Here is a 12,526-nt window from a genome sequence, read left to right as displayed (position 1 = left end):
AGTGAGTGTGTGTCCGGTGTGTGTGTGTGTGTGTGTGTGTATGTGTGTGTGTGTGTGGGTGTGTGTGTGTGTGCCTGCGGCAGAGGAGGGGTAGGGAAGGGGCTAAGTGGGCTGATCCCCCAGTAAAGTGCCTGCGGCAGCTTCTTCCTACATTTATAATATTCACACAAATTAGTTTGACCTGTCTTTGTTAACATGGCCAGAGTGGATGACGACATCAAAGTTGTGACGTCCCTGCTGGTTTTATCTGTGAGGAATAATAATGTGAGACTGCTCTTCCACCCATTCACTCAGTTTGCTTTGGTGAGACAGAGACGGGGGGGGGGGGGGGGGCACTGGCTTTTATGAGTACATCAAGCTCCTCATCGCTAGACTATATTATATATACAATACTGTGCAAAAGTTTTAGGCAGGTGTGAAAAAATGCTGTAAACTAAGAATGCTTTCAAAAATGGAGTTTGTTTTCATCAATTCTTCATAAATTAACAAAATGCAGTGAAGGAACAGAAGAAAATTCTAAATTAAATCAATATTTGGTGTAACCACCCTTTGCCTTCAAAATAGCATCAATTCTTCCAGATACACTGGCGCACAGTTTTTGAAGGAACTCGGCTGGTTAATTGTTCCAAACATCTTGGAGAACTAACCACAGATCTTCTGTGGATGTAGGCTTCCTAAAATTCTTCTGTCTCTTCATGTAAATCCAGACAGACTCGATGATGTAGAGATCAGGGCTCTGTGGGGGTCATACCATCACTTGCAGGACTTTCTGTTCTTCTTTAAGCTGAAGATAGTTGTTAATGACATTGGCTGTATGTCTGGGGTTATGTTCCTGCTGCAGAATACATTTGGTGCCAATCATACGCCTCCCCGATGGTATTGCATGATGGATTAGTATCTGCCTGTATTTCTCAGCATTGAAGACACCATTCATCCTGACCAAATCTCCAACTCCACTTGCAGAAATGCAGCCCCAAACTGGAAAGGAACCTCTACCATGCTTCACTGTTGCCTGCAGACTCTCATTATGTACCTCTCTCCAGCCCTTTGGCGAACAAACTGCCTTCTTCTACAGCCAAATATTTCTAATTTTGACTCATCAGTCCAGAGCACCTTCTGCCATGTTTCTGCACCCCAGTTTCTATGTTTTCGTGCTTAGTTCAGTCACTTGGCCTAGTTTCCTTGTCGGGGTAGAGCTTTTTGGCTGCAACTCTTCCATGAAGACCACTCTGAGCTGATGCCACTGCTTGAAATCTTCCGATTTCGAAGGTAAATAAGCTTGATGTGTTTTTCATCAGCTGCATTAAGTTTCCTTGGCTGACCACTGCGTCTACGATCCTCAACATCTTCTTCAAAAGAGCTTGAACTGCACATTTTGAAACCCCTGTCTGCTTTGAAATCTTTGTCTGGGAGAGACCCTGCTGATGCAGTATAACTACGTTGTGTCTTGTTGCTGTGCTCAGTCTTACCATGTAAATGGATACAAAATAAACATTTATTGTTTACATTTTTCAAAGCATTCTTAGTTCATAGCATTTTTTCACACCTGCCTAAAACTTTTGCACAGTACTGTATATATTATATATTGATATAGAAATGCAAAATGGCTTTGATGCTTAGGTGATCATGCTATAATGTATACTATTAACAAAGTAAATACTTGCTTACATTCATTGACTTTTAGAATGTTTAAATGCTTTACAAATGGAAGGATGTGTTGCTCTCATGTCATCACTGTGAAAAGCAGAGGCCTTTTTCTGGGAATATTTCAAACTCAGACCTCAGACTACTTCAGTCAAACTTGACAATAACAAAAATTAGATGTACAACAGTCTTGCATCCTTCATTTATAAACGTACTACCTTCATATTTCCTTCATCTGTTTGCAATGGTTAGCAAACCTTTCCATGCACAAATCTCCTGAATATTCCCTTTACAATCCCAAATAAACATTAAGGGTTTCAATGACTGGGGCATGACTGACGCATAACTCTCCAACAGAGGTTATGCGTCGTAGCATCACTATAAAATGTCACATGTCTTTGCAGTCAGTATGAAGGGGACAGCACATCAGACCCTTCATGATGAGACAGGGGCTGGTCGTCTAACGCAGTCGTTAGGCAACATCTGCTTTCTCTCCAGGTGGGACGGCTGGTTGGTGCACATTGCTGGTGGTGGCTTTCATAAAGTCTGCATTCTCATTACACTGGCACTTTTAAGATGTTTTAGTTACTGGTATGCAAAGTCTCTGTGCCTCCTCCAAATAATCTCGCACAGCACATTTCACAGAACACCAACCTGATTTCACTTTTTTATTAATAATGAAATACTACAGACTGCCGACATCTGTCACGCTTGTCTTTCCTTTCAGATTAACGGAAGGCTTTCCAAACAATGTTTTGACAGTACTGTAGTTTGATTTGTCAGAAAGAACAGCTTAGATAGTTGGACAGTAGGTAGGATAGCTGAATTCTCTATTGTTGCTACCTGAAATAATACAAAGTAGATTTTCTTAAATTTTCTCTGAGCGCAGAAATGTGGCCAAATTTACTACCTATTTCTACTTCCTCTATCAACCTCTGCTTAAACCCTCATTGTTTATACGGCCCTGTAAGTGACAGTTTATGAGTGTTAAATCAGTTTTCTGTCAAATGGGAAAATAAACTGTAACTAATTCTCCACCCCTTCCCCAAAGCCTGTCACCTGATTCAGCATGCCACCTGAGTCCAACTGTTCCTCTGTTACCATGGTGACTGGCGAGGCTGGCCTTCTGGATTGTGTTCCAGAGCTGATGTGCAACGGCAGCCGATGGCCTATTGATAGTGATCAGGTGCCCGACGCGTGCCTGAGCCGGGAGGAGTACCTGGAGAGACATATGGGCCCGCTGCGCTCCTCGGACTTTCTCCCGATCTGCGTCACCTACCTGATCATCTTCCTGGTGGGCGTCCTGGGCAACGTGATGACCTGCACTGTCATCGCCTACCACCGGGTCATGCGAACGCCCACAAACTACTACCTGCTCAGCCTTGCCATGTCCGACCTGCTGGTGTTGCTCCTGGGTTTGCCCCTGGAGCTGTACGAGATGTGGAGAAACTACCCCTTCCTGCTGGGGAAGGGCGGCTGCTACTTCAAGACCTTCCTGTTCGAGACCGTCTGCTTCGCCTCCATCCTCAACGTGACCGCACTCAGCGTGGAGCGTTACATCGCTGTGGTCCATCCCCTGAAGGCCAAGTACGTGGTGACTCGCACCCACGCCAAGCGGGTCATCCTGAGTGTCTGGGGGATCTCGGTGCTGTGCGCCCTGCCCAACACCAGCCTGCACGGCATCCTCACCCTCCCGCCTGGCTCTGGTGCCTCGGGGATCCCAGAGTCGGCCCTCTGCACGCTGGTGAAGCCGCGCTGGATGTACAACCTGCTGATTCAGGTGACCACACTTCTTTTCTTCCTGCTGCCCATGCTGACCATCAGTGTGCTCTACCTGCTCATTGGCCTACAGCTGAGGAGGGAGAAGATGCTGCAGGCACTGGAGGAGAAGTTCAGTCATGGCCCCCAGAGCTACACCGCCAGGCACACGCAGCAGCAGAAGGCACAGCGCCGACAGGTCACAAAGATGCTATGTGAGTACGTATGTATGTATTCACACACGTCACTCAACTTTGACACACGTCACTCATATCTTTCACACACGTCACTCATATCTTTCACACACGTCACTCATATCTTCTACACACGTCACTCATATCTTTCACACACGTCACTCATATCTTTCACACACGTCACTCATATCTTCTACACACGTCACTCATATCTTTCACACGCGTCACTCATATCTTTCACACACGTCACTCATATCTTCTACACACGTCACTCATATCTTCTACACACGTCACTCATATCTTCTACACACGTCACTCATATCTTCTACACACGTCACTCATCTTTCACACTCATCACTCATATGTTTTACAATCAGTGCAAAGACACTGTGAGAGTAGCCTTCACACACGTCACTCATCTTTCAAACACATCACTCATATATTTTACACACACCACTCATATCTTTCACACAAATCACTCATATTATTCACCATCGGTGAAAAGACAATGGGAGAGTAGCCTTCACACACGTCGCTCAAATCTTCACAATCTGTGCAAAGACACTGGGAGAGTAGCCTTCACACACGTCACTCATATATTTCATGAATCTAATTGAATTGGGTAGACACCTTTCTGCTGACTTCAAATATAATAATCTGATGTAATGTATTTCTTTACGTGTGTCCCTCAGCAGATCATTTCATGTCATGATGAAATAATTTCTACCATTCTGGTCATTTGAAACAACCCATAGAAAATAGTGTAGACTGTCTGTCTCAGCCAGAAACAGAGAGAAACTACAGGTTTCATCATCTTCCTTTGACACTTGACACTAAACTATGCAATGATCCATAATTCATATTAATGGACTTAAGTTAGTTTAGTACATTTAGACTGAACAGATTTCTATGCCATATGAGAAAATCTTTTTTAGTTTGTTTGTTTTTTTCACATGAGAATCACAATTTATTTGCTAGCAATCAAGACTGAGTTCAACACCTAGTTCTCCTGCCCACCTCTGGTCTTCCCCTGGTTGGATCTTTGAAAGCAGAGTAGCGTTTTAATCCAGTTTATTACTTTTTGCCATGCTTGGGTTTATTAGGCTTACTGCCTGCACTTCCAACATGGCGTGGAGCAGAGGGGTTTTCTGAGAACCTTTCTGACTGACACACACACACACACAAGAACCTTCCTGACTGACACACACACACACACACACACACACACACACACATGAGAACCTTGCTGACTGTCATGGAGCAGAGGGGTTTTCTGAGGACTTTCCTGTCTGACACACACATGAACGCACACACACACACACACACACGCACATGAGAACCTTTCTGACTGGCTTGGAGCAGAGAGGGTTTCTGAGAACCTTCCTGACTGCGTGCGATGTGTATAGATCACAACCAAACTCTCCCCAGAAGAACAAGGAACACGAATCTGCAAGTGCTTTAATTTTAGAGTTCTGATTGTATAACAGTGCCAGGGTTTAATCTGGTTAAAGAACACCTGTGCCTTTTGGGCAGGAGTACTGCAGTAGTCTTACCGTGAACAAACAAGTTGACTGCATTCTTTTGTTGAATTCAATTATTGATCTCTGCCATGCTGACTGCATCCACTCACTATCACAGCTAAGAACACACACACACACACACACACACACACACACACACAAACACATAAACACACACACACACACAAACACACATGAACACACACACACACACACACACAGGCACACATGAACGCACACACACACACACACACACACACACACACACACACACACACACACACACACACACACACACACACACACACACACACACACAAACACACACACACACACACACACACACACACACACACACACAAACACATGATCAAGCACACATAGACACACATTTAATCAGTCACAGCTTTCATTGGAAAGCTTCTCCTATCAGTTTCAAATGGACTGCACACAAACATGAACACACAAAAACATGAACACACACACACACACACACACATGAACACACACTCATACACACACCGGAAACACACAAACACACACATCATGTCACTGGATATGAAATGTGTCTTATAAAACACTGTGAAGTACACATTTACGTTTGATTTGAAAACGTCCATTCACTTTGTCCATATTACCTTATTGACATTTAGTAGATATATTTGCATGTTGATGCGATTGTTAAATGTAAAGTCTACCCACAACTACAACAACCATATTTCACTTAATTACCTTTCCTCACAGAGTATACTCCAGTTGTATACCAATATAATAGAATTTCTTTGTTTAAACCATCTTTACTGCAACTTTCCACTGGGTTTTATTTAGTTGGTCAAGAGCCCTGTAATCTAGCACCTCTGCCAGTGCGAGACAGCACAGTCGTGGGCAAGACAGCACGGTTGATTGCCTGTGTCTGGGCCTGGATGCCCTCTCACCTCTATTACTGTACACTGCATGGCCAGCTCAGTCAGGGGAAGGCAGCCAGCTTCATCCTCCCCTGCGAGACAACATGCTGAAAACAGGGTTGTCTTTGTTTTTTTGGGGGGGAGGGGGATAACTGTCATTTCAACCATGCATTTTCTTCCTTCCCTTCCTCTGAGTAGTATGGGTGGCAGCTAGCAAACATCCCAATAGCATGGCGCTGCCATACCACACTCCTGGCATTAACTGTGGTCTGGAAACATTCCATAAAATCCTAAATGGGCTCACTGGTGGAGTCATGGATGCTGACCTCACGACTATGATGAGGACTTTGTGACACCTTGGAATGGAATCACAGCAGTGGGATGAGATGAAAAGCAAACGCCATGACCTAGAAACAGCGCCATGTGGAATGCAGTGCACAAGAGGCACTGCTTTTCACTGTGTGACGTGAAGACAATGTGCCAGAATGAAAAGCAAAATCATCATTTTATCGACTTGCAACTACCATCCAGAAGAGCAATGGGAAGGGATTACTTTACACCCGATTTAATGATGAATTCGTGCCACACCAAACCAAAATGGAATAGGTGTCTTTGTTTTTCTCATAACACTCTATCGGCCCATTTTCTTTTTTGGAAAAGTACATTTTGAAATTGTGCAAATAGGAAATCTAATCACTGTCCAACCACAGTCAATCACAGCAAAAAACGGACACTGTTGAGATCGTCCCAAAGAGGTTGAAGCCGTGTCTATTCACTGTGGCATGTTGTCTTGATGTTGGATTCTGTGCATTGCTTTTTCCCATGCACGGTTTTTGCGAGCTGCACACTGTTAAACAACATGCCATGGCAATTGCTTTTCCTCTTGTTCATGACAGGCTAAACACAGACTGCTAGTGAAATCAACTTAAGAAAATCCATTAGTCCATTGTCTCACAACATTTCTACCCTCAAGATATCAGAAGGCCTTAAATTCTCAGCCCTGGAGAATTTATACACTTTCATAGAGTCTCTGACGGAAAAAGGTGGTAAAATTATCTAACCCATCACAGAGGCGATATTACTTTTGGTGTCTGTCTTTACAGTGGACATTGTTAGTTTAGCAATGGCAAATATTTTTGGCAGTAGTATGCAGGTGGTCAGATATTTAGTATTTGAAAATTCTACCAATGTACAAAAACAAAAGCTGTACTATTAGAATATATGGAGGTTGCTAGGTGACAAGGTGCTAATGATCTAAAAAACACAGACAACTTGAAGTGTTGCAAAATGCTTGTATTATGTGTTGCTCTATCCTCTATTTTTTCACAGTTTGGTGATGCATTGCAAAATAAAATAAAAAACCTATGAAACCATATATTGTAATACAATACTGTAAATATGAAATTCAGTTATATATATCTCAATATACCTCAAGACAGCTCTATGCTAAAGCTCTATTCTGTGGTATACTATAGTACAACAGGGTGTGCAGATACTTTTCTTTCCCAGTACAGTAAAATCCACCATATTCCACAAATATACCAAGGCAAGCTGCTGTCGTGAAACCAAGAACAAACTTGCTTCATCTGTTGGTTTGACAACACTCTAGATACCACTGAGTGTAATATTATTAGGTGTTATTCAATTACCACCTGTGCTAACAGGTGTCAGTGGTACAGTGGCGAGTGTGGTTGTCTAAGTAGCTGATCTGGGTTCAGTTCCTGGTCAATGCGAGATGCTATTGTAAATCCCTTTGGATGAAAGTTTTTGCTTAGTGCCAGACCTTTGCTGTAGTTGTAGTTTTGTGTCCCTTTGTTTTATTGATAGCCCATGACTTACATATACAGCAGTAATAGTCAAATTGATAGCCCATGACTTACATACAGCAGTATTAGTGGGGAAATGTATTGTCCTGTTGATGACGTTTGCAGTTGTCCTGGTGATGGTGTTTACAGTTGCCCTGGTGATGGTGTTTACAGTTGCCCTGGTGGTGGTGTTTGGGATCTGCTGGGCTCCATTCCACACCGATCGCCTTATGTGGAGTTTCATCGACCACTGGTCCAGCAACCAGCTGAACATCTTCCAGTACGTCCACGTCATCTCCGGTGTCTTCTTCTACCTCAGCTCAGCCGTCAACCCCGTCCTCTACAACCTCATGTCCAGCCGCTTCCGTGAGATGTTCAAGGGGATGGTGTGCCAGCGCCATGTGCACCAGCCAACACCCTGCAGGAAGCAATCGCTCAGCATGACCCGGCTCACCCTCCGGAGCACCCTCCGTGATGGCCCACAATGCAACACCATTCCTCTCGCCAAAGCAGACAATAATGAATCGACCTTTGCCTGATATTGGGGCGGAGGAGGGAAAGGTAACCATGTACAGTCGCACTCACTACCAAAGCTGAAGCTACTGTAGATAACTAATAGGGCTGACTGATTTGTACATTTTGAAGCTGTGAGAAAAATGTGAGTCTGATTGTAGCATCTGATTTAAGCATCATCAACAATGTATGATAACTTGGGCAAATTAGTGGCTAATAAATGGCTAATAAGTGGCTAATAAATGGCTAATAAGTGGCTACTAAGTGGCTAATAAGAGGCTAATACGTGGCTAATAAATGGCTTATAAGTGGCCAATAAGTGGCTAATAAGTGACTAATAAGTGGCTAATAAGTGGCTTATAAGTGGCTAATAAATGTCTTGTACTGTAGGACTGGCTATATGCTCTTCAGCTGTATGGTATGTCTCTACAGGACACTTCTGATTTCCTCTCTATGTTGACACATTCAGGGTTCGTACGGTCATGAAAAACCTGGAAAAGTCATGGAATTTTAAAATGGTTATTTCCAGGCCTGGAAAAGTGCTTGAAGAAAAATGTAATCCCAAAAGTTTTGGAAAAGTCATTAGTTATATTCATGTTTTTAAAGTTATTTACGCTGAGTTTTTAATAATGAAAATTTGGTCCTAACTGCAGAGGTAATTTGCCCACTGAAGGTGGCCACTTCGCATTATTCTTTTAAATCATCCGAAGATGCCAGCCTGCTATTTCGACGATAGCCAGATTGGAACACAAATGAGTCATTCCATGGTAAACATCAAAATTTAAGAAAATCTCCCCACTCGACCATCCTGTTAATGATGTTCATACACTTAATAGGTATAGTCCCAAATATTAGCTCTCTACACCCAATAGTTTTGTCACAGAAAAATGTTTTAGCAACTAAGGTATGCGCATTTTCAGGCGCTTTATTAGCAGTGTTTCCTAAAGAGTCACTTTGCTATAAGATTGCTATAACTAGAAAAGTATTTTAGCCAGCCCCTTCAAACTTTATAGGCTTAAAATCAGCTACCATTACTTGAATATATAAGTAAGTATATGTATGTCCAGCGACCAAATGCTGGCTGTGTATAACCCCTGTTGATTCCTTTCCCCTTCTGCCACACAACCCTCCCCCTTCCCCCCTTCCCCCCTTCCCCCCTTCCCGCCTTCCTGTCTCCACCCGGCCGACCTCAAGCAGATGGGTCCCCCCTTATGTGCCGTGGTTCTGCCTAAAGGCTTTTGCATGGTTATCCAATTCACCTCGTACGACTTCACGAGAGACACGCCCTTTCTAATCGGATGATCGTACGACTCACCTTTACCTGCATGGTTCTACGAGGGGCTGTGGAGATTACCATCGGTTTATTATGATGTTACAAGGCCATTACATCATCAACAACAGTAGAACTATAAAATAAGAAATCGTTTGTTTTTATCCCGTGTATTTTCCGTTAATGATCAGAGGCTGTTGTTGTGAAATGAATACTGTAACTAACGACAATGACCAAGCTGGCGGTTATTGCCGAATATTTTCTATTATTATACCACACAAACAGTTCTGCTTTTTTACGTCTACAATTCAGGTTCTTTTACAATTTAATCATTTACACTGCATGCTCTGCTAGCTCAAACACAAAGAGGCTGTTCGAAAACCAAGAAATGTTTTTATTATTGCTGTAATTAGACGACGTCTCCCTATGCTTTATATGCGGCGAGAGCCACGATAGAGCAAGGAAGAAGGGAGATGTTGGTATGCTGGTGCCCTTCATAGTTTTTTTCATTTTTACAAACTTGTCCCTGATCTTCCTCCAACTCCTAATGCACTCCTGGACCTCCAGCCCCAGGTTCCCAGCGATCTCTCAGCGATTTTTTAAAAACGGCGGTGCTGTCACATAGGGAACGAAACAGGAAACGTGATTTTAGCCAGGGGTCTCGGACAGCTCGGATTGGATAGTGAGAAAATTCAAGCGGTGCTCCAGAGGCCATCCGAGACCCTCGGATGGCTGTCCGAGGTGCTCAAAGGTGTGGTCCCACTTCAAGGAGGGCGTTTTAGGGCGTGCCTCGTGAGATCGGAGAGCACGATCGGAGAAGCATGCCGACCGCTTAAGGTTTCTTCCTGCCTTTTAAGGCCTCGATATACTTCTGCATCCCTCTCCGTCCTCGAAAAAAAAATGGGCGGGCGGGGGCAGGCGGTTGATTCAGAAAAATTTTAACGTACTGGTCGGGCTTACATACTACTCCGACGGCTATGCGTCCTAAAGCCTATTCAACGCCGGACCGCTGGGGGAGATAAAGACTGTTTGTCGAGCCCGTAGCTACCCCATTACCTCTTCATTGGAAGTCATTGACTGTTTTTCCTCCCAACTGTCACTGACGCTGCTTCAGGACCTGTCGGGTAGGTGTCGTCACATGGGCCTTGGAGACATGTAGCTCAGTCAACAGTATATATTCACTTGAGAAGGCAAATGTATCTCCATCGTGGTGCTCATTTTTTTGTGAAAAACATAGTAGCGATTTATAACAAAACGATATGCTTATCTTACATACAATACAGAAACTATTATAAAACGATCCAATAAAATGAATACGTTCTTATTTTCTTTGGTATTTTTGTCACATTCATATTTGCAATGATCGCTGGGTAACCTTTGTATAACTACAACGCTATGACAATGCACTCATTGGCCACGAGACGGTTGCCCTTGTCAAAAAGTGGTAACGTGAATGTGTCACTATGAAACAAAGCATGCACACTTCGAACAAAATTACCCCCCAAACTCTGAGGACAGGGCCAGAAATATAAACCCAAGGTATTCATCATACCAATCAACATGCAGTGTTATAGTTATATCAGACACACAGCAAGAACATGCATACCTCAACATACAGTTGTGGGACTGCGATTTCAACCATGAATATGTTGAAAAACACATACAGGAGCACACTTACTAATGATCCTCTGCCAGGCTCTCACACCTCACACACGAAAAGTTGATTCCAAAAATCTCCAATTTAAGACAGAGTGGACTGACTGGCTATGCATTTGTGCTGCTTGTGGGCAGGACAAAACCGATGTGTTTAATCTGCAACGAGACGGTTAAAAAAGTGTTTGTGAAAGAGATGGAAGAGAAGAACACAAGTGATTACAGTCTTTAGAACTGCACTTTCTGCTTATTTGCACTTCCTGTTACTAAACTGCATTTCGTTATTTAGTCTTGTGAAACGCCGTGTCATATACATTCAACTTGCTCATTCAAAATTAAGTTAATTAATTTTGTAGTCATGGCTGGGGTAGGCTATATATTTCCACATCAGGGCAAAAAGGTGTTCTTTTGCGTTCGCTATTATCCGAGGTTTTTGGAAGAAAAACATCGGTTGTTTGTACTCTTTAGAACAGTTCTAAAGACTGTAATCACTTGTGTTCTTCTCTTCCATCTCTTTCACAAATAATGAAATCGTAGTATGGTATTTCTCCCTGCGTTTGTTTAGGCAAACTGCTTTCCTTTCCGATCAAGCGAGTGGTGCGTCAAGGGTGCATCTTCTGACGGGGGTGCTGAATCGGGTACAACACCTGTCACTTGAACAGTCAGCATAGGATGTTTTAAAAGAGGCATCCCTACCGATCATGGCCCAGATAATGCTGTTTAATCACGTGCGGCCGCTTTAAGTTTCACAGAAGTGAGTTTTTTTCCTCGAGTTCAAATCATTTTGCTGCTCAAAACAAAATGAGAGTATGTAATATAAGACTCTTGCTATGGAAACACCAATGCGCTTGAGCGACACAAGTCAAAGTTTACATTGGGAGATGGGGCAGTTTTAAATGTTCCTTACGAAATCTGCCTAGCAACCCGTGGCCAAGAAAAAATAAATCATACAGATCGTACTCAGATGTACACCACAACGTTACTGCTGGTTAGGTATCGCTAGTTTTCTACTGTTTTGGAACCAGCCTTCGTGTTTCAAGTTGCAGCCTGAAATCATTTGTTTGTAAGACATTTTATGTAAGTTTTGTTCAACTCAGAACTGTTTATTTAGCAGCATGATTTGTTGCTGTTATTTGTTTCAGCTGTGCCTTCCGCTTCATGTTGTATGTGTGTGCCACAAGATATAGCATGTGTCTATCTAATCTTTTAATTTTACAGCAATCTATTTGATTTACTTTGTTGCTGTATTATAAGCAACATCTTT

General features: G+C 43.0%; 1 protein-coding gene across 1 annotated transcript; it reads left to right on the top strand.

The window, feature by feature from the left end:
• Positions 1 to 2,713: 2,713 nt before the first annotated feature.
• LOC308382764 (neuromedin-U receptor 1-like) lies at positions 2,714 to 8,365 on the top strand (the record flags this gene model as incomplete). Its single annotated transcript, XM_080860289.1, has 2 exons — positions 2,714 to 3,617; positions 8,001 to 8,365. The coding sequence occupies 2 exons, from the start codon at positions 2,714 to 2,716 to the stop codon at positions 8,363 to 8,365; spliced, it is 1,269 nt and encodes a 422-aa protein (XP_080716415.1).
• Between the last annotated feature and the right edge of the window lie 4,161 nt (positions 8,366 to 12,526).

Source organism: Sprattus sprattus (genome assembly GCF_963457725.1).
Source record: "Sprattus sprattus genome assembly, chromosome: 2".
NCBI lineage: Eukaryota > Metazoa > Chordata > Actinopteri > Clupeiformes > Clupeidae > Sprattus > Sprattus sprattus.
The sequence above is the reverse complement of the archived record's forward strand: the minus strand, read 5'-3'. Positions and strand labels throughout refer to the sequence as shown.